This window comes from Epinephelus fuscoguttatus, linkage group LG10 (assembly GCF_011397635.1).
Source record: "Epinephelus fuscoguttatus linkage group LG10, E.fuscoguttatus.final_Chr_v1".
Classification (NCBI taxonomy): Eukaryota; Metazoa; Chordata; class Actinopteri; order Perciformes; family Serranidae; genus Epinephelus; species Epinephelus fuscoguttatus.
In genome coordinates this window covers 13,206,402-13,230,456 of record NC_064761.1, presented here as the reverse complement: position 1 = coordinate 13,230,456, position 24,055 = coordinate 13,206,402, and the positions used below count along the sequence as shown (strand labels likewise).

General features: G+C 41.3%; 1 protein-coding gene across 2 annotated transcripts in view; it reads left to right on the top strand.

Moving 5' to 3' along the window:
- Positions 1-24,055, top strand: part of LOC125895479 (contactin-associated protein-like 4) — a 171,025-nt gene that overhangs the window by 69,147 nt on the left and 77,823 nt on the right. For both annotated transcript variants that reach the window (XM_049587347.1, XM_049587348.1), the window contains 3 exons: positions 2,763-2,966; positions 19,866-20,041; positions 20,290-20,436. In XM_049587347.1, coding sequence (XP_049443304.1) covers positions 2,763-2,966; positions 19,866-20,041; positions 20,290-20,436 — 527 coding nt within the window. The remainder of the gene's footprint in view (positions 1-2,762; positions 2,967-19,865; positions 20,042-20,289; positions 20,437-24,055) is intronic.

Sequence of the window (24,055 nt, the reverse complement as noted above, 5' to 3'; positions counted from 1 at the left end):
GTGAGAATCTACAATGTAAATAGTCATGAAAATAAAGAAAACGCATTGAATGAGAAGGTGTGTCCAAACTTTTGGCCTGTACTGTATATATATATATATATATATATATATATATATATATATATATGCTGTATATGCTTTTTTGTATTGGTCACTTTTTAAAACAATAACCAGTCTCATTGGCAATAGTCTTGCCACCAGACAATCAGAGATCTCCACCTTCTGATAGTCTGGAGACACTCCTTTCTAAAGTGTGTTTAACACACCAGAGAAAACGTCCGGCAAACAAAGCAACGCCTCTAGCATTTTTTAAAAGGACACGCCCTCCTGGAAATGTGCGCTCCCCCTTTTCTCGTCCGCAAGGACACAAACACACAGAGAGCTTGAAAATGGATGCCGAGAGATTTAACTCCGTTTTATCAAACGTGTGCTCAGTCCAGAAGATTGTGGAAATGAAGGACTTACAGTGACTTTGTTTAAAACTTTTAACGCAGTCGGACAGTGTTTACGAGCACAAGAGTTCAGCGAGCCACCGAAGGACCGCCCTGCGGATTTACTATTGGTTCTGCAACGTAGGGAGTCTTTTTAAACTCTGAAATTGTATCTGCCCATGTAAACACAAAATCAGGGAGAAAGACATCAGTTAAGCAAAGCGTGTAAATACTGACTTGAGAGTCTACATTGGCAGGTGCTTAGGACCAAAAACTTGAAAGTAGAGACTCCAAAGAAGAAACAGAGAACAAGTGATTGACAGTGGACATAATCCATTAGTCACCTTTAATGAAGAATTCTACAGGGGTCACTGTAAATGTAACCTAAACCATACTTAGTGTCAGCTTTGAGCAAAATTCTGACCGTACCAGAAACACATAATTATTTTTTTTTTTCTCACAAATTCGCACAGATTCTGCTTTCACAACAGTAAAAGTTAATTACTCTTGCTGGTCTTTTTGCTGCTCTGCAATCAGTAGCAGACACTAGACCATATGGTGTTTGTGAGGTTTGAAGGGTTTATATGTTAAGGGGCCAGTAGTTAGCTTGCTCATTAGAAACTGTTTGTTCAGGGAGGAAATCGACATCATCAAACCATAGAAATACAGTCATGCTTTAGAAAGTATTGGCTGTTGTTTGTGAGGTTTACAGTGACCACATTGTCTCGGATGGTTTTCAGTGAAAATTGGAGAAAATATACAGTGCAGTCCATGAACAATTCCTCCGCTGTGAAATACAAGCAATTCAAGCATTTGAAGTCACTGCAACAAAAACACCCTAAATTGAATGTCAAGATCAGTCTTGCTTTGTTGCTGTTCTGCAACATTTCTTTATTTACAAGCTCACACCTCTTCTATAGGCTCACTTTCTCCAAGTTAGAACAGGGTTTGAAATATTTCACTGTAACCTCTCTAACCTCATGTTCAAGATCACACTTTTCAGCCAAATGTTGATCAAACTCACAGAACTTCTTGTGGAGATTCCAAAGATACCAAAAGAAATATGTATCAAACTATCTACATGACATCTCATTTGACTGAGTCTTTCTTTACTATGAAGCCACGCTGTTGTAACACATATAGAATGTGGCTTGGCATTGGTCTTGCTGGAGGAAGCACGGGTGTCCCTGAACAAGAGGTTATCTGGATGGCAGCATGTTGCCAAAGACCTGTATGTGCCTTTCAGCATTCATGGTGCCTTCACTGATGTGCAAGTAAGCCCTGATGCCATGGGCTCTAACACACCCTCATATGATCACAGATGCTGGCTTTGAACTTTGTGCTGGTAACAATCTGGATTGTCCTTTTTCTTTTTAGCCCGGAGATCACAACGTCCATAAATTTCTAAAACAATTTGAAATGTGGGACTTGTCAGACCACAGCACATTGTGTCAGTCTATCTCAGATGAGCTCAGGCCCAGAGAGGTCAGCGGTGTTTCTGGATGTTGTTGATAAATGGCTTTCACTTTGCATGGTGGAGTTTGAACTTGCATTTGTAGTTGCAGCGATGAACTGTGTTTACCGACAATGGTTTTCCAAAGTGTTCCTGAGCCCATGTAGTAAATCAATTCATGCAGTCTGAGGGGTCTAAGGTCACAGGCATTCAATGTTAGTTTCCAGCATTGCCCGCTACATGCAGAGATTTCTGTCTTCTCTGAATCTTTTGATGATATTGTGGATTATAGAATTGTAAAATCCCTAAATTCCTGCAATTGTCCATTGAGAAACATTGTTCTTAAACTGTTAGACTAATACCCCACACAGTTTTTCACGAAGTGGTAACCCTTGCGCTGTCCTTGCGTGTAAACCAGTGAGCCTTCCGAGGATGCTTCGTTCATACCCAATCATGACACTGTCATTGGTTACCAAGTAACCTGTTTACCTGTGGAATGTTCCAGCTGTTTTTGTTTGTTTGTTTGTTTGATTTTTTTTGACCATTCCATAATTTTCCCAGTCCTTTGTTGTTCTTGTTCCAACATTTTTTTAATGTGTTGCAGGCATTAAACTTAAAATACTGTATTTTTGCAAAATAATTTTTTTTCAGTCTGAACATTAAATATCTTGTCTTGTACTGTATTCAGTTGATTAGAGGTCAGAGTATTTGCACATCATTGCATTCTGCTTTTGTTTAAGTTTCAGACTTTTTTGGAATCAGAGTTGTAATATAAATTGACAAATGTCAGTTGTTACAGTTACTGAAGAATAGAGTGTACATCTGTTGTTGGAAAAATGTAAAGCTCTTCCTTCTCCTCTTTCTCCGTCGTTCTATAGCTTCTGACGTGGCCAACTTTGACGGAAGCAGCAGCCTGGTCTACAGGTGGAGTGTGAGGCAGAGTTGGACGGCGATGGAGGTCGTCTCTCTAAAGTTTAAGACCCTAAGGAATGCTGGGACACTGCTACATACAGAGGGACAGAGAGATCACAGCCTCACTTTGGTGTTGGAGAAGGGACGGCTGCTGCTCTACCACCAACAAGGTACCAACATTATTCCTCCATTATGAAATAAGATGAGGTGAATGATCTCCGGGGGGAATGTACATGTTAAGAAAAAACTTAAAGTACTTAAAGAATTTAAGCTATTTTAAAGAGGTTACATTAAAAACCTATACACAATATATATTACATGACACTATATAAAACCGCAAAAGGAATAAAAAAATCCAGTAGAGCAATTCCTGCAGCCATGGTGTGAGCACTGTGTATGACTATAGGTATAAGAATGAATAATAAATTCAGTACACATAACAATATATTAAAGTATATGATGTTGTATAATATATGTGCAGTATATGTATGTAATACACACACACTACAAAATAATACATATGTATAATACATTATATATGAAAGAAATGGAAACAAATACCACGATACAGCAAATGACAAAGACAATGGAAACTATCGTACAATATTATATAAAATGTATATAAAGTGTACAGTCATGTATTAGGCTAGTCGTTCCACTCTCTAAAAAATAGTGTAAACAAAATCTAGATTGCAGTCTCTCTTTGACACAGTTTCTGGTTTTGGTGAGGTTATGTATCTGGATGGATCTTCAGGTATTCTTTGCTCATGATCTCTGATGATATGATTGTATTTTGCTGTTTCTGCTGCATCTTAAACATACTGTGGGTGGTGTAATGATGGGTCTTTTAATCTGAATAGGCTGTCTCCTTTTATCTGGATGTAATTTTGTGCTTTTCTTACTTGGAGCTTTAAGTCCCGCTGGTTTCCATTCTTTATATACTGCATAATCATGGACCATTTTACACCTGGAACTACATGCATTTAAATCTTTGGTAGAACAAAAAGCAGCAGTAGTCGACTTCCTGAGGACATGGATTGAAATCCTGTGGTGTAAAGTGGCTGAAACTTTGGACGTTTGTGTTATGGAACTTGGATGACTTTTCCAACAAACTTCTGCAGCTTTATCTATCTGTTCATTGTTCTAAGTAAATGTCAGCTAAACGACTAAGCCTTACAGTGTAAGGCTCCAGAGTATCCACCATCTTGTCTCTATATAATGAATGTAATATCTTGCACATTTTTGTCCCCACAATGAAATGGAGGGAGCTTCAAGTCTGTCTCCGTCCATCTGCTGGTTTGCTTGTGCGTTTGTCAGATATGATTTCTAAGATACCACTGATCCAATTTTGAGGAAACTCGGGGGAATTATGCTTCTTTCTGCTTATGCTGATTAGCTCAGTACAGTGTTTACTTGTTTATCCATATGTCTGAAGCAATATCTCAGACAAAACTCATCAGATTTTGAATAAACTTGGGGAATTGGTGCAGTTCACTATTGCAGGCGTGCAGTTATGGGTCAATGACTGTGGAGGAGGACAGCAACATTTGTTGGGAAAAACATATTTACTCTTGTCGAAGTTCTTTCCAGACTTTTTCCCTCGAAATCGACTGTGTCTCTCTCTTTCTGGCTCTGCTTCTGTCTCAGCTTGACATCCACTCCCATGCTCTCTCTCTTTTAATCTGTGATGGATGTTAGCAACATGTGTTAAGGATGAACTCTGTGGAGCACAGTGGGCTAGCACAGCATAACATGATCCATGGTCTCTAACTGCACAGAACAAAGCACTGTGGAGGCTATGGGAGGTAATGTGTGTGTGTGTGTGTTTGTGCATGTGTGTGTTTGCGTTGTGTAAATGAGGTTAAACCTGAGGTGTTGTCCGACTGCCAGGCCGTCGAATTATCACCATATGGCAGACCTCTCATCAACCACGCCATCTGGTTGCTGGAGTACTCTACTGTTCTGCTCACCAACCATTCCTTCCTTTCCTTTATTTAGGGTTGATGGTTTTCCTGTAATTATGTTGGTGAATTTTGCCCATTTTCAAAATGTATGTTATACCTATTGCCTAACACGATCCAATAATATTAGTAAACATTAGCCACTGTCACCCAAATCTAAAAACTAGAGGGCTAAAACTTAAATGGGTGATGTCATGGGGTATTAAGTCAGGAGCTGCTCCACAGACAATGAATTGGTAGAAAGGTTCTAGATGACACTGAGAGCACCCAGGAGAATGGGTACATTTCCTGTTTCACAACTGAGTACACTACAATGAAATAAAGCTCATTTAGGTAAATAAGAAAACAAACATTCTGTGGGTCCACAAAATCTAACACAATTTCACAGTAATATGTGAAATGGACACAACCTCTTAACATTGCATTACGTAGTGGTGGGCTGGAGTTGTGTGAAAATGATATGCTGGCAATATGAAAACAATGCCAATGCAAAGTCTAGTATGAGCGGTTGCAGTTTCATTGTGAAAACAGTTGCAGTTTGGTTAAGTTTAGGAGAAAATATGGTTTTAGATAAAAAATAACTATGTAGACCTACAGGACATAAGTGATGTAAACGTAAGTATGCTGCGTTATTACACACAGTACCTACGTAAGGTCCTTTGCATAGTTAAGTTAAGTCTGCAAAGTTATAATAATAATAATAATAATAATAATAATAATGATAATACATTTTATTTGTAACGCACTTTACATAAAATAACAAATCTCAAAGTGCTACAGAAGGTACAGTACAGATATGCTATGCTAAGAGTTAAAAACAGACATGATAAAATACATCAGAAGGCTTTAGTAAAAAGGTAAATCTTTAAGTTGCGTTTAAAAGCGTTCACAGTCTGCGGTGCTCTCAGGTGGTCAGGGAGAGCATTCCACAGTCAGGGAGCAGCCAGACAGAAGGCCCGGTCTCCCATGGTGTGGAGTCTGGTCCTGGGGGGTTGAGGAGGCTGGCAGTGTGGCAGGTGCGTGAAGAAGTCTGAGGAGTTCTTTAAGACAGAGTGAAGCTTGTCCATGAATGCACTGATGTGTGAGGAGGGAGACCTCGTACTGAATTCTGAGTTCAATGGGCAGCCAGTGAGTGATTTGAGGATGGGTGTGATATGGTCATGCTCTTAGCAATGCTGTTCTGGGTGTATTGAAGCCTTTGGATGTTTTCACTAGGAATCCTGATGAGGAGTGCATTACAGTAGTCCAGCCTGGAGGAGACAAGAGCGTGGACAGGCTTTTCAGCATCTGCCAGGTTGAGTGATGGACGGAGTTTTGCAATGTTCCTGAGGTGGTAAAAGGAAGTCTTGCACAGGTGTTTGATGTGGGTCTCGAATGTAAGGTGGAGGTCCATTTTAACGCCAAGGTTGGTGACTGAAGTAGACGGGGATGTTCTCACCGGAGAAAGAGATGCTGGTGAGGGTGGATGATCTGACCTGGTGTAGGGTGCCAACAAGAATGGCTTTAGTCTTGTGCTTCATCCACGCCTTTATCTCCTTCAGGCAGGTATAGAGTGAGGCAGATGGCAGTAGTGCAGAGAAGGAGGGATCTGTCCGGAGGTAGGTGGTGGTGGAGGTGGTGGGGGGGGGGTTAATTACTAACGAGCAGAACAGAGTTAATTACTAACGAGCAGAACCTTACAGCCGGGCTCCACCGGCTGCAAACGTAACGGCCGGGTTCCACCAGCTACAAAAGTAAGCGTCCCGTCAGCGTAGCGTCGCGGCGTATTCATTTGGGCTCCACTGACTGCGTGGAAGCGACACAGAGAGAAGCCAGCGGGGTTGTTTACCGTTTGCTGAGCCATGAAATGTTAAAGCATTTTCCACCTAAGTTATTACATATATTTGAGTTATCTACAAGTTTACTGTACTGTTTGTCATGTACTCGCTTTCAAATGTCCGCCATGGACATTTACACAATGTCACGGATAAACATGGGTAAATGCATGAAAAAAAATCATCACATATCACCTCTGATAATGGTTTATTCATTTAAAAACACATTGTGCTCGTTTAGCACACTATTTCATGTAGTTTTTATCTGCTGGGGGGTCGCGTAGGGCAGCATAGCGCAACAAAAATAGAAGAGCCGTGTAAAATAGAGAGTTGTTGCGCCGCTGCCGTTGCCGGTGCAGCCACTGTAATTGATTAACAGGTGGGCGAGCTGCTACAGGACTCGCGCTGCAGTTAACACTGCTAACAGCGTGAGTTAATGTCTCTGCACATGTTGAGCTTCCAGCTATGTTAATACAGACACAGGCTAATATAACATGATGAGTTAGAGTTGTTCGGACCACTTTTGGACTTGTTTGCCCACATATTTGTACGGAGAGGTGTTTGGATCCGTTCTGCTACTACATCTGCTTCTTGTTCTTCTTCTTCTGGTGGACCAGCTGCGTTAAGTGCGTCTTTACGATGCATACCGCCACCTATTGCACCGGAATTGTAACGACAAGCTACATTCACAGACAGTGAGTCCCATTATAATGTGTTTATGAGCGAGGTCGAACAGGTAGCGCCAAAAGCAGAAAAATCTATATGTGGCGGAGATAATTTATTCGTGGCACACCTCCACAGATAAATGAATGTATGGGAAACACTGAGCATGACAATGGAATGATATGCCATGCGTGCTGATAACACAGCCGAGGCGGAGCATATAGAGAGTGAAGAGGGTAGGACCCAGCACCAAGCCTTGAGGGACACCACAGGTGACAGTGAACTTGTGATTTTGCCTCTCCCAATGCAACATACTCAGTTCATCCAGTGAAGTAGGATGTGAACCACTTGTGGACAGTATCAGTGAGGCAGATAGTGGAATGCAGGCATGTACCTACAATTACTTTTGGTTAAACATGGGGCAAGAACAGCTGTCTCCTGGTTTAAAGTCCATGTTTATTTGACCCATGCACCACCGCTCCCACACATCCTTTACAGACTTGCTCGCTCTTTATACTCAATTTGTGTGTCCAACAGAACAAAAGATCTCCACTGATTTTGAATTGGTATTGTTTTTGTGTTGCCAGCACTTCAGACTTAAACTTGAGCTTTAGCTCCATTTCATATATTTCTGTGAGACCAGGTGGCAACATCAGGCTCCCATTCACTGTCTATGGAGCAGCTCCAGATGTCAGACTTGATGACATCAGAAGTTTTAGACTGACTTCTCTGGTTTCTGGCTTTGGGAGAGAGTAGCTCATGTTCACAAACACTGATTGAACTTTCCTAGGCCATGGAAATAAAATATCGGTATTTTTATCTTGGGTGGTGGTCTCCCTTAAGTTTATTACATCTATATATGTAATAATGTGTCACAGTATTTCAAAGAAAAACAAGATTTCTTGCCCTAAAATTAGCTTGATTGTAAACAGAATTTTGAATAATTGAAGTATGACTACACATTTTTAAAAAGAATTCCGACTTAAAATAATATTCACATGCCCACACGCATATTGAAACCGTTCTTGGTTGCTGTAATTGTACTTCCTCCCCATACCAGCCCTCACGGGATTCCTGATCAGGGACAAAAAGAGAGATGATTCCAAAGCAGCATAAGGGTTATGTTAGGTCAGGCTAGAGAATGGTGTCACCTGTCAGAAGGCCCTGTTAATATATGATGGTACAGCCTGATACCCATTTCAGGGTTTAATGATAACAACATTAGCGTTGGAGGGCTCATCCAACTTTTGGCACATTTCACCATGTGGGCAGATGAGTCATCATGAGTCACATCTACCCCATATTTAATAAGGCCAAGTTCAGAACAGAGCTATCCCTCATCTATGAGAATGACAGGTTCAAGGCTTGCGGTGGTACACTGACTGTCTTCCAGTTTTTCATGGAGAACAACCTTCAGGCCACATTCACTGAGACTGTCAGTCTTCTCAAGATTCTCATCACCACACCCATGACAACAGCAGAATCAAGACCTTCCTGAGGAACACCATGACGCAGGATTGCCTGGATGCTCGGGCCATGCTCTCCATGGAGAAAAAACTTGTCAGAAACATCCCTGACTTCAATAATAGGGTCATTGAGAGCTTTGCCACTCAGAAGGACAGAAGGGCAAAATTCCTGTACAAATAGATGTCATATCACACACACACACACACACACACACACACACACACACACACACACACACACACACACACATTCCCTTGACCAAATCTTTCTCTTAAACTTTGCACAAGACATCATCCAGCAATATATTGCACTATAGAGATTTCTAATATTTTGTCTTAGTAGTGTGTTTGCTAATATTATTGTATATGTAATCTGTTCATGTTTTTCTTGCTTATTTAGTCTATAAAATACTTTTTCATTGACTCATATTAGACATATGAAAGAAGCAAATCTTAACATTTGATAATCAAAAACAAAAAAATGTTTGGAATCTTACCTTGGAAAATGACTCAAATGCTGACATTATTAGCAAAATTGTTGCAGATAATATTTTTCTTGATTGACTAATTGAAAAATCAGTTAATTGTTGCAGTTCTGATCACATTAGTAACATTTAGCTTGATCATAAAGTACCGCACAGTATTCTTCCAGCCAAAGGTTTGAGTTCAGCCACTTTATATTAATTTCTTTATTATACATCCTTTATACGGTGTAAATTTCATAGATACATTATGACAATCTATTTAAGTCTATGTTATTGTATATATAGTCCACTTTGCACTCTGTTCTGGTGGCGTGTCTCTTGTGTTGCCTATTTACCACCAACACACCGTTTCATGTGCTCTGCTGTGCACCTCTGCCACAAGAGGGCACTGCCGTAACAGTCAACAGCCTTGTGTGTAAAAATGTGTAGATGTCAGTCATTTGTTTACATGTTCAGTTTCAAATGCAAAACTTGTGTTTGTGCAATATGCTGTTTATGTTTTTGTGTGAGAATGCCTCAACTTTTTAATACTGGCATTAAATAATTACTATTTCACAGAGCACTGGTATCCTGCCGTTTGTGTTAAATTGTATTGGGGTAGTTGACACTGGCTTAATATGGCACAGCCACACCTAGAATATTTTTCACCAGCCACCACTGCAGATGACCGTATGGACCAGCAGAGTATGACCATCATTAAAGTGCTGACCTGAGTTTGAAATTGCATGTGGTGGAGAGGAAGGAAAAGCTGTCACAGTGAGACATTTTAGCATGTTGTTTGAGTGATTTTAGGCACAGGGGGATTGTTCTTGGACATTTAGCAATATATTTGGCCTGATATCCTGTATGCACCTTACCTGTTGAATCACACACTGCGCTCTAATTTGAAAATGGAGCTTCCATATTGCATGGCTGATTAAGTCATATTGAGAGTAATCCATGTGGCATCACATGTTTTAAGCTTTATTTCATGTATTTACTTTTTAAGTATTTTGGCTGGCATTTTCTGACTTTTTTTTTAGATTGTTGGCTTTAGAGGTGACAGGAAATGAAAGAGAAATGGTTGATCACATGAAACGATGGTCCTCTATGGGATGTGAACCAGGGATGTTACGGTGGTTGGTGCCTTAGTCTCCATAGGGGGTTCATTTTAGCATGAAATGTAGTTGGAGGAAATTGCTCTGATGGAAAAGTCGACCCAGTTACACTACAGTAATAATGGCATTTTAAGGCTGCGGCGGCGTATATACTAGCAGCTACAACACCTGCATGGTAGTATTATAATTATGTTTGAGAAAGCCATTCTGTTTCTTGGCAAGAATCTAAACTTGCTGTATTCAGATGTAGTTTAAACTGCTTCTTTCCATCTCCCACACTTGTCTAAGCCCTCCTCGTTCACTCCCTCTTTACATCCCTGCAATAAAACAGAATCTTGTCCAATTCCCTCTGGTTGGGAAGGGGTGGAAGAGTATCAATTCCCTGGTGGTATTGTCTGTCTGTCAGTGGCAGAGAGGCGTTCTCTGCAAAAGCCATCAGTCTGACATCAGCTCCCTGAGTGACGCCTGTCACATCTCCCCACTAGACATGAGCTGATAGTCAACAAACTGCTCAAAGAACTCCGGGTGGCCGGGAAGGAAAATAAACAATCTTCGTTTTTGTAATGGTGCAGAGATTAGATCGAGCTATGATAATCCAGTGATACAGCCAATACTGGAAAAAAATCCTCAATCACAGTGCTGTCGCTGCATACTTCTTTCCATGGCTCTTGTTGTTTCCCTGCCTGGCTGCCCCCTCTCCCTCTCTTTTCTGCCTTTTCTATTTCCCTCTCTCTCCGTTGTTATTTATCACAGCCTTTCTCATATGTCGCCCCAATTCTGCCCCTGCTCCGTTTTTTTTTTCCAGTGGTGATTATTTGCCTTTTTCAATTGCATGCTCTTTGTCTTTCTCTCCTCTTTCTTTCTCCCTCCCTTTCACACACCGCCCTCCCTCATGCTCTCTCGGGAGTTTGCAGTCTGCAGACAGTGTAATTTAGATCAATAGCTTGGAGCATCCACCCTGAGCCACAGCATGCTTCTCCACAGTCAGCTGTTGGCTCAAGAGAATAGACGAGAAGCTCAAACTAGGGTAGCAAAGATAAAACCTTAAGATTTAGATGCGTTATATCCATAGCTCCAGAGTGTGTGCTATTCTCTGGGGCTCTTTGTGCTTTATCTCTCCCATTTGGTAACTTGATACTGTCAGGCTGCTCTTTAACACTGATGCATGTCGCATCATGAGATAAACAAGCTGGCGGAGACACAGAAGAGCTAAAGATGGCTAATGATGACTAGCTTTGAGCGTCAGGGATATGTGTAGCTTGTAAATGCACACACATAAAGAGCTTGGCTAGAGCTGATGTGTTTTTGTTAGCCACACTGTAACTTCCATTAGCATAAATTAATGATGAATGAAAACAGAACGACAGACCTATATTCATTATGCAAGGAGACAGACAGGCAAACAAACAGATAAATACAACAGTAAGACCGTTAGGCCCTCTCTATCTGCCTGTGGCTGTCCAAGCAGTTGGACTAAATTGGCTGGCTCATTAAGATTTATGTCTGCTATCCAAAACCATCTCATTTCCTCTCTGCTTTACATTTATCAAAATGTCAGTTTGCTCTAATGTATCCCCCTGCTTCATAATTCAGTTCAATTCTGAACTGTCACAGGAAAGCTGTAATACACAGCAGTAAATACACTGAGGGCTGGTGTGTCCTGCTCCAGTGCATTCTGGATGAGTGGTGTTAAGTATTGCTGACTAAATTAGGATGGCATCAGGGAGGCGTGCAGGGCAAGCTGCGTGTAGAGTATCTTTTCTCTGTATAAGGACATGCGGTTGGTTTGTGGTTGCTGGCTATGTTACGGAATACCCAGAATTTTTCAGATTTTACAGTCGTGAAACATCAGCATGATCACAGACGCTTCCAATAATCGCAAAGAGCAACAAAAGCTACAATCAAATCTTCCCCGAGGCATCTGCAGAGCCCTGTTGAAAAGAGATGAATCTCTCCGGACAAAGTGTGCCAGTTGGCAGAGAAAATAGAAGACAATGAATCGTGGTGATTACTGTTGCATTTGCTTACTCCACTCCACTTTTTCTACAGTGATTTACATTGAGCCTCCAGGAGTTTCTGCTGTAAACAGCCTCATAAGAGTTTCAGTCAGCAGCCTCCGTATTTTCAGAGGAGCCTGAAATTGCCAAGATAGCCATGGGACTCTTACTGTAACACTCTCTGCTGCTGTATTATACTGTAAGTTGCTTACTGTTGATTTCTTCGGTGTGCAGCAGAAATACAGTTTGTATCTCAAAATAAAAAGATGACATGCTACACATATAGCTACATAGCCAAGGACATGCAAATGACTGGCCACTATGTCGTCCTCTGATGGCAGCGGGAAGGAGAATGAGAAAAATGTTGTTTAGTTTTATGTATTTGGGGTGTTACATGCGACAAAGGTCCATATCTGACTTAAGCCAGGAACATCGCGACTACTTGGTTTTTGTTGTTACTACAATGTACAGTACAGGCCAAAAGTTTGGACACACCTTCTCATTCAATGCGTTTTCTTTATTTTCATGACTATTTACATTGTAGATTCTCACTGAAGGCATCAAAACTATGAATGAACACATGTGGAGTTATGTACTTAACAAAAAAAGGTGAAATAACTGAAAACATGTTTTATATTCTAGTTTCTTCAAAATAGCCACCCTTTGCTCTGATTACTGCTTTGCACACTCTTGGCATTCTCTCCATGAGCTTCAAGAGGTAGTCACCTGAAATGGTTTTCCAACAGTCTTGAAGGAGTTCCCAGAGGTGTTTAGCACTTGTTGGCCCCTTTGCCTTCACTCTGCGGTCCAGCTCACCCCAAACCATCTCGATTGGGTTCAGGTCCGGTGACTGTGGAGGCCATGTGATCTGCCGCAGCGCTCCATCACTCTCCTTCTTGGTCAAATAGCCCTTACACAGCCTGGAGGTGTGTTTGGGGTCATTGTCCTGTTGAAAAATAAATGATCGTCCAACTAAACGCAAACCGGATGGGATGGCATGTCGCTGCAGGATGCTGTGGAAGCCATGCTGGTTCAGTGTGCCTTCAATTTTGAATAAATCCCCAACAGTGTCACCAGCAAAACACCCCCACACCATCACACCTCCTCCTCCATGCTTCACAGTGGGAACCAGGCATGTGGAATCCATCCGTTCACCTTTTCTGCGTCTCACAAAGACACGGCGGTTGGAACCAAAGATCTCAAATTTGGACTCATCAGACCAAAGCACAGATTTCCACTGGTCTAATGTCCATTCCTTGTGTTTCTTGGCCCAATCAAATCTCTTCTGCTTGTTGCCTCTCCTTAGCAGTGGTTTCCTAGCAGCTATTTGACCATGAAGGCCTGATTCGCGCAGTCTCCTCTTAACAGTTGTTCTAGAGATGGGTCTGCTGCTAGAACTCTGTGTGGCATTCATCTGGTCTCTGATCTGAGCTGCTGTTAACTTGCGATTTCTGAGGCTGGTGCACAACACAACTGATGGTCCCAACCCCATTGATAAAGCAAGAAATTCCACTAATTAACCCTGATAAGGCACACCTGTGAAGTGGAAACCATTTCAGGTGACTACCTCTTGAAGCTCATGGAGAGAATGCCAAGAGTGTGCAAAGCAGTAATCAGAGCAAAGGGTGGCTATTTTGAAGAAACTAGAATATAAAACATGTTTTCAGTTATTTCACCTTTTTTTGTTAAGTACATAACTCCACATGTGTTCATTCATAGTTTTGATGCCTTCAGTGAGAATCTACAATGTAAATAGTCATGAAAATAAAGAAAACGCATTGAATGAGAAGGTGTGTCCAAACTTTTGGCCTGTACTGTATGTTTTGGGTTTTTGGGGGGATGGGGAGGGGGCTTTTTGCCTTTAATGGACAGGACAGATTGAAATGGGGTGAGAGAGAAAGTTGGGGTTGACATGCAGCAAAGGTAATCACCAGTTAGCTTATTTGTGTTACTGGAACAGTGTGGTGGACAGAAGTATATAGAATACAGAATATGAAACAATCAGAAATTGAAATTACCGACTAATCCCTTCCCCTCCAAAAGAAGGGCAAATTCCAACTCTGGGGAAACTGTTCATTTGGCAGGCAGTCAGTTTGGGGGTCACAGCCCCCAGTGCTCCGATTACCACTGGCACCACTGTTGCCTTTACTCCCCACATCTTTTCTAGCTCCTTTTTCAGCCCGTGGTATTTTTTCAAGCTCCCTGTGTTCCTTCTTCCTGATGTTGCCGTCACTCGGTATTGTTACGTCTATCACCACTGCCCTTTTCTGTTGTTTGTCAATCAGCACAATGTCCAGTTGGTTGGCCATCACCAGTTTGTCATTCTGGATCTGGAAGTCCCACAGGATCTTAGCTCGGCGTCTTCCATTGTGACCTTGGGACTTCCAGCCCATACTCAGTACAGATGTTCCTGTACACTATGCCAGCCACTTGGTTATGGGTGGTTATTTATGTTAGAGGATATGGGGGACTCGAGTCACATGACTTGACTCGAGTTAGACTCGAGTTGCAAATATGATGACTTGAGACTTGCTTGACTAACATTGATAAAAGACTTGACTTTGACTTCGTATTCATGACTTGACTTTGACTTGAGACAGATGACTTGAAAGGACTTGGTTTTAATTCAATATTAAAGGCACACTAAGCACCGTTGGGTGTCACTTCTGTTTACGTTCAACAATGTTATCAAACACAACAGAGCTAGCTCGCCCCTCCCCCCCCTCGTCCTTTGTGACTGTGTCATGAACGAGCGATAGCTGCTAGTTATCCTGGATGTACACACCTGTTCAAGGGATAGTGCATCCAACATGAAAATTCAGCCATTATCTACTCACCCTCATCCCGACGTAACATCAGGTGTTATAGAGTCCTCACAACACTTGCGGAGATCCAAGGGGAGAAGGGGTAGCAACACAATTCCAAAAAAAAAAAAAAAAGTCCAAAAACACATAATTGAAACCACAAAATATCTCCATACTGCTCGTCCGTAGTGATCCAAGTGTCCTGAAGCCCCAACATAAAAAGTTGTTTGGAAAAACGTCATTTGAACTCTGTTTTTAGCCTCACTGTAGCCTGTAGCTCTAACTGCCTCTTTGGGTACTGCATTCACGTGTGCTTGCGAGACAGTGAGACATGGGCACCGCATTTATGTGTGTGTGCTTGCTTTCACTGGTCTCGCGTTGGCTGGTTGGTGCAGCCTGGACCCAAATGTTTTTGTTGCCATTTGCAGAGCCTGGGCTGCCTACAGAGACCGGACTTTTTCACAGCATATTCAGAGGACATGTAGCTAGTGAATCATGAGGAGATGTTTGCTGTATGTGACATATGACTTGACTTGTGACTTGCTTGACCTGAGCAATGACTCAACTTGTCTTGCTTGGCTTATAGCAGGGACTTGACTTGACTTGCTTGATTCTCACCACAACTAACTTGGGAATTGCTTGAGACTTGAAGGTAAAGACTTGAGACTTGCTTGTGACTTGCACATGTGTGACTTTGCCCCATGTCTGATATACACATATACAGTATGGAGCTAATTTAGAAGGCCGATAACATAAAATTCTCAAAGAAGACTTGGTTCAGTCAAAAAGAAACATATTAGGCAGGTTAAGGTTTATGTAGCAATGTCATAATGCAGAAACCTACATTATAACAGGTGACGTGGGAACATGCTTTTAGAATTGTGTAGGAAAACAGCATTTTGACATCAAACACTTCCACCAAAATTTAAATGGTCATATTTATTAATAAGGAAAACTACAGGAAGGCTACAGAATGATATAGAAAAATTAATTAAAAAGAGCCAACAAGAGATAGTGGACCTGCCTTTTAATCAAATATCAAAATAGTTTAATTTTCTGTTTATCATTTCAGCCCTACATATAACTTCTTATTTGAAAGCAAAACATGCTTTTATGTATTTTTTCTTCCCAATCATTAATGTTATCAAGTGTTAAATGATACGAATAACTAGTTGTTAATATCAAGTTCTTTATTTATGAATATGATTTGGAGCTGTATTTTTGATCTGAAGATCATGCCAGATATGCCTGAGCTGAATTGAGGAGGCGGAGAGAAGTGACACAGCAGTGACAGTCTTTCCATGAATATCACGGTGCTCTTTCTCTTTTTTTCCAGTTTGTTTTATGGTAATGAACTGAATTCCCAACTGTGACTGAAACTGAGAATTGGTTTCGAGAAAGTACATTATTTTTACAGTCAAGCTGTATTTCAAGTAGTAGCACCACGTGACGATGAAATGCTGAAACAATTATAATAGTCTGTCTCCTGATAAGACCTGTCATTGGCGTCCTTCATAAACAGATTTAGAGCTGAGCAAAGAGCCATAATGGAGTAGCAGACAGAATATGATGAGGTGATATTGCCTTAGGGAGCTGTCTGGAACGGCAGACTCCTGGAAAGTGGAAGGTAGTGTTCAGTGCAGACTCCTAAGCTTAAAGACAAGAACATTCAATATTAGCCTGCTCAGTATGGATAAATCAAGCAGTTATTGCAGTGTTGCACAGCTGGGCTCCTTCCAGTTGGACATTAAAGACAACAGCAAGTTTGGGTGCTGTCAGACTGAACCTCCTTCCTCACAACGTTCTCACAGGAGAGGAGGAGGAGTGAGGGAAATTAAGACTGACAGAGAGTAATAAAGGGAGAGGGAGTTTCATGAATGAAAGTTAAGTGTTTCTATAATTGTTCGCCCTCAGACTTCTTGTATTGATCGCCGCCTCTCTATTTCCACTTATTCAAGCTGTAACCAAATATGTAACCTCATCAAATGGCATTAAAGGAATAGTTAGACATTTTGGGAAATGCTGTTATCAACTCTCATGTTTTGGATGCACTCTGTTTAGCCTTCTGAACCTCAACCTGACCTGACTTTCTGGTAGATCTACACTGAATGGATGGCAGACAATATACAATAAAATGTTTTCATATTGAAAGCATTTGTTTATGGTCTTTTATTAAGGACCTGTTCTATAATTGGAGAATTTCAATTCTTACTCATATCTTATTTTTCCACATAACATATATATTCTTACTCAAGGCTGACTGCGGACGCCTCAGTGAAACAAAACCATTTTCCCCATGCTCTATGATAGTGCGCCAGCTATTATGGTGCAGACCAGATTTCACTGTGCATGTGTTGTACCCCACTGATATGACCTGATATGACGCCCTGACTTCTCTGTTCAACCTCCATGGGGGAACAGGAAGCATGGCTTCATCTATAGTTCACAAATATGCACACAATAAAAAAATGTAAGCAGGTTCAACATAAAAAAAGGAATAATTTATTGAGAGTAGCTGCATGAATTGGGAAATGTAAAACTAGCTGAATTATTTTCAATAACGTATATTTACATTAAGGTTATAATAAAAGATTAGTTGATTCCATCACGTGTGATGGTTTTTAAAATAAGCAACACCTCTAAAGTTAAATCCACATGCAGAAATGTAAAAACAATATTTTATAAAGAGTTATGTGCTGTACCTTTGTGAACAGCACCTTCTTCAAAAATCACAAAAAAATTGACTTTTAGTGTCACATGAACAGCAGCCTTCTGGATAAAAGTCCTGTGTTTGTTTGACCCATCCTTTACCTAACCCTTCCATCATACTCAGGCTTTCATGCTCTTTACATTTACATTGAACTTAACAGTCCGAACATTTCATACCCCTTTAATGTCCACACTGAATAAAAAGCAATGGAAAAAACTCATTTCTAACAGACCCCATAGTTTTTCTATGTAGGTCTCTACCAAATGGTTGAGAAGTCACTTAATGTTATACGAGAATAACAAAATTACAAGTTAAGTACTGTTGTAATGTTGGAAACATTTTAGTATCCCAACATATATCAATTTGTTACTATGGCATCAGTAGTACTACCAGTGCTATTATTATTTCCACATAATTATTCTAGATATTTACTATTACAGTACTTTGAAAAGATCTCAGAAATGGTGAAAAATCCACTGATGTAATTGTTTGTTTGTTTTTTTATCTTAGCATCACTACCTTTACCATAAAAAGGACAACCCTTTGATTGGGCATCGCATTAGACTGTAAAAAATCATGCTAAGAAAATTATTTCAGCATCTGTATTACAGATAACATTCTATGTATCGTATAACGTAATCATGTAATCATTTAAGTTTTTTGTTTTGTAACAAATGATCAATTTTAATTACATTAGCTAAGCTTCACTTCTGAAAATATAACATGTTTGAAAAAAAATACACCTACCTTTGAAAATCCCATCATACAGAGCTCTCATGTCTGGAGTGACTTCTTTTGTTACTAAGTTCTTATAGGAAGTGAACTGCAAAGGCACACTTTTTAAAGACACAGTGACTTTTTTTTGCATAACATACCTACTACTAGTTCAACACTTTTTTCATTATGGCACAGTGACTCAAAATGTGCTCTACCAAATAGCTGAGCAGAATTTTAAAGGGTAACTCTGTAACCACAATTTGTTCAAAACTAAGCTGTTGAGATGGCAACGACACCTGAAACTGCAACGCTGAAAACAAAAGTATAATTGTAAGTTTCCATGAGTTTTGAAATGACTACCAACCTTCAAACAAGGTAGCTAGGATCATTTACACAGAAACTTGAAACAATTAAAACAAATGTGGTTCAGATGACATACCATTTTACCCAACCAAGCCCTGCTTCAAACAAGTAAGATGAGCACACACAAAACACAGACATAATCAACACCGTTAAGACTTTGGCAGAAAAAGAGAGTTTATTTTGGACTCCATTACTCATAGGAAGAAGCTGATGGAGAACAGAGGTTTCCAGGGACTTTAATGCAGAAACATGAATATTTTCCAAAATGTCAAACTCATCATTAAATGCAACCCCTGAGAAGAGTATCTATCTATCTATCTATCTATCTATCTATCTATCTATCTATCTATCGCCCTTCGAAGAAAAAGTCCTCCATAATTAATGACTTAGTGTGTCTCTCTCCTTCTGTTGTAGCTCCTTCTGTCAGCAAAAACTCTTTTCTCTCCCAACACGTTAGGGGATGCAGAGACGGATCCACCAATTTGGACCTGCTGGTCTTGGATCTGTCATTAATTATGTCCTGCTGTCATTTTGCAGCATCGTCATTTATCGCGTTCGGGCCTCCTCCCTGCCAGCATACAGATATGTGCTCTCTCTAATGAGAGAGGGTGACCTCAGTGACCCGTCCCCTGTTTGAAACAACGATGAAAATATTCAACTGAAGCTGCAACGTTTCCACGACTTTTTGTTTTGATAAATCAAACATGAACCCTCCTTTAGGGTTTTGTTTTTCCAAGAGAAAAGAAGCATTTTAAAATGAGTTCTTCAAGCGTGTGTGTCCTTGTTAAAAATGCATTTTCGGGGAGGACACAGAATGCTGACCTTGAAGTGGTTTTTATTTAGTACACCTCAGGAAAAAAGTCAAAGTTCCCCAGCAGGAAGTGCTTATAAGAAGATTTTTTTTTGCATTAGCTGGAGTTAATGCCCAGCTACCAAATGCAACATCAAGACAACAAAATTGATTGTTTTCCACATCATCACCTTCCTTGCAGGTGTGAGTTCATCTTCCAGCGGGCAGCTTCTTGTTTCGGTGGGTAGCCTGTTGGATGACCAACAATGGCACCATGTAAAGCTGGAAAGGCTCAGTGCTCACCTCAACCTCACTGTGGATAAAAACACTCATCAGGTTCAGATTCCAGCTGAGCTCAGCCACTGGGACATTCACCAGGTGAGAGAGAGGCACATATAACACATTTTAAAGAGATACTCGATTTAGAATGTCTTTTATGAAGCAAACACCTTTATGCTTCAAAGGCAGCTGGAAATGTCTATAGTTTGTGATTTCATGTTGGCCGCAATACTGAGACTGAGATTTTCTTTTTCCACTGTCAAAACTCAAGTAAACCTTAAATCCTACAGGAAGTGATGGTTACTTGTACACTCATTTTTTACATATATGTGTTGTCTTTTGTGCAGCTAAGTCTGGGAGCTGTCCAGAGTCACGGACTGCAGAAACCCATCCTCTCCAACAGGAACTTCCATGGCTGCCTGGAAAACCTGCTCTACAACAACATCAACCTGATCCACTTGGCCAAGCAGAGCAACCACCAGGTCACTGTGGTGGTAAGTAAGTTTTATGTTTCAGCATCTTTGGAACATCATTATGGAAGTCTGCCAATCAGTGTTCATCAGAAGGACAAATAGGTGACTGTGGAGACTCAGCACAGAATGGCGTCGCTATGATAAGTTCACCTAATGACAGTCTGTTGTTGGATAGTTTCAATTTGATAGTTTTAAGTCATGAAAAGATCCAAGTCTCCAGTATTTCAAAGGCAATTAATTGAGAAATGTGTCCCCTTGATGGTCACTGATGTGGATGACTTTGTGCAATAAAAAGAGAGAAGTCAGATTTGAATTCCAAGAAGCTTCAAAGAACAAAACGTGTTCAGTGATCTTAAAATTTGTTGATGAAGGAGTTTTAGTCCCAGATACAGCTCTGTGAATACGCTCATTAGTCTCAGTCAACACAATTTTTTGATCCTGGCTCAGTTTTGAGTCAATTCAAGGGGCAATAAGCGTAATTCATCATTTCTAGCTTGAAGGAATTAAAAACTTGCTATGTGAAGAACTAGAGGTGTAATTTCATCTGGGGTATAGCATGATAGCATGACCTCACACAACCTCTCTCTGTGTTGATCTCCAGCCCCTTGTTTACAAGCTGGTCCGGCTGCGCGTTCATGTATGTTCATGTGAGTCCCCCCCGCCCCCCCCCTCGGAGCTCTTGGCCCTCCCTCCCTATAAAAGGCTACAGCCAGTGAGCAATGGCAGCACATATTTTCGAAGTGAAATGGCTGAGTCAAATGTCTGTTTTAATTAGTGTTACAGTACTGTTAGGCACATGTCGCTATGTTGATTCAATTAAATTTAATGTTACAATCGTAGCATGTGTTAATGTCCGGAGCTTGAGTTATTAGCGGCTCAGTCCCAGCAATGAGTCAGGCGTTATGGTTAGGTGAGTAGCCCTGCAGCCCAGCTAACATTTGCAATTAGCATTGTAAAATGTAGCCCGGCGGGCAGCCTGGCGGGCTGTGTTTAGCTTCTTCCCTGCCTACGTCAATGATGATGGTGCTTGTAATAAATGCATTTGCTGAGATGGAGGCGAGGCTCAGTGACTAGAAGAGCTGGTAGAAGCGCTCTATAGCTGTAAGTTACTCCAGTAGCCGTAGTAGCTCTAGTGCTAACTCCGAGAGCTAACGCTAACGTTCCTACTCTTCTGCGTGAGCTGGAGTTGTGACGGGCTCACGCAGAAGAGTAGGAATGTTAGCGTGGCAGCCGACTAGTGCTAACTCTATCAGGAAAGCAGGGAAATAGCTAAACACAGCAGAGACTGAGAGTGAGTGAAAGACATCGCTAACTGCTAAACTAAGCCGAACTAAGTTGGCTGTTTAGGTTTTATTTCCTCGCCCCTGTGACGAGTGAATCTGCCTGTAGTGAAACCGGGGCTAACCGGTGCTTCCTCCTCAGGCTCCACTTCACTCAGCTGCCAGTGCAGCCAGTTAGCCTCCGCTAGCTTCCCAGCTAGCCCCAGCTCTCCGTTTGGATCCAACCGGAGCACCGAGTCCCGGTTTGTTATTCAGGTTAATGTGGGAAGAAGCAGCGGGTATATCGGGCAGGTGAGTGAAGTGGAGCCTGTGGAAGAAACACCGGGAACGTCTGCATGTAATAGTCCGTGGAGAAGCTGTGGTGCTTGGCTGCACAGACGAGGCCACTGTTGCCAACTCCTCAGTAAGAAAAGTAGCTATTGGCTGTCCTAAAAGTCGCTAGAAGTCGCTAAATGACGTCATCGCCTAATTTGCATAATTGTCCATATGCATGTAATTGTAATGGCTGCTGTAGGAGAGAGGAATAATGTCGTGGGAGAGACAAAAACTGAGTAAAAAAACACCCTGAATATGTTTAGAACTACAAATGAACCTTCTTTCAGTGATTTATATTAGACAAATAAAATTTTACATTTACATCCCGCCCTGACTGTAAACCAGGTCGGGATCAGAGTGATAGATCAGCCAGCGGCGGTTCCGCGCATGCGCGATTCACTTGCAGTCTGGACGTGGAGGGGTTAATGTCTCCTGCTCTGACTGCTGCTGGGAGGGAGGACTGGGCCGTCTGTGAGTGATTTGGGGCGAGAGGAGCCCACGGTAGCATCTGCTGCCCGTTGAGAAGAATAAGAATGATACGTGCTCTCACAACAGAGTCTCCAGAAGTCTTCAATAACATCAGAAAAAGTCGCTAGATTTGTCGCTAGTCGCTTTTTTGAAAAAGAGTCACTAGAGGGGTCTGAAAAGTTCCTAAATATAGCGACAAAGTTGCTAAGTTGGCAACACTGGACGAGGCGAGTGGGGTGGGTGGTGGAGAGCAGAGGTAGAGGGAGGTGTGGCTCATGACACTTTGTTTTGGTCTACAGGCAGTGCACAACAGCAAACCTAGTGGAGAATTTAAGCAGAGAATATAGATGTGGTTAAGTAGGATGGAATTCATCATCATGGCAATCAGACTGCCATTTTAATGTACATGTCAAAGCCCTAGCATGGATATTCACATGAATAGTGACTGTAACAGAAGTAATGAGGAGGTGAAGAATTTTTCTCTGCTACCTTCACCTGAAGGAAATATTGTAAATGGTGAATGGACTGCACTTGTATAGCACCTTTCTAGTCTTCCAACCACTCAAGGTGCTTTTACACTACATGTCACATTCACTCATTGACACACTGGCAGCTGAGGCTACCATAGATGGTGCCACCTACTACTCAGTGACCATTCAAACACTCTCACACACTGATGAAACAGCCATCGTGAGCAATTTGAGGTTCAGTATCTTGCGTAAGGATACTTACTTACTTTCAATATGAATGAAAATAAATCTGACATTAGCTGAATTCATTTCCTTCTGAATGACAACTGCTGAGTCTATCTGTTTAACTGACAGTTGATATGGCCAGCTACTTTGTTTGTTAGTTTGTCTGTAACGCCAACAAATTAATGAAATACTCTAATTTCTTAAAGATATTTTTTGGGGAATTTGCCTTTAATGGACAGGACAGGTAAGCATGAAAGGGGGAGAGAGAGAGGGGGATGACATGCAGCAAAGGGCCACAGGCTGGATTTGAACCTGAGCCACTGCGGCAACAGCGTTGTACATGGGGCGCCTGCTCTACCACTAAGTCATCGACGCCCCAGAATAATCTCATTTTAACTCAAGATTGACAGGGCTACCTTGTGTCAATCAGGACTTCCGCTTTGGGGTCCTGATCACCCTGTTGGCATTTATTTGCTGGCGGTATCTTAGTAACAGTATCCCTTACTGTACATAGCTTACTGTAGTGTGCAGTTGTTAGAGTTTAACTTACACTTACTCAGTGAAAAAGTTTCACAACACTGTGCTGGATCCAAAAACTGAAGAAGCAATTCACGAAATCCCAAAACAATAGCTCACCATCTTGTTATGCTTGTGACTTACACAACCCTACACCATATGTGTTCTGCAGGTGTAGCCAGTTAAAAGATACATTCTGCAGCACATCCGCTCCGTGAGTACTCCTTGTCCCATCTGTTACATCTTCAGTGTAGCCAGAATGCAAGATAAATTGACAGGATTACAGTATCTGATTACATGTTTGTGCCATGCCATCTCTGCCGTATCCAAAATACTGAAGTGTGACTTTATTTTGTTACACACCAG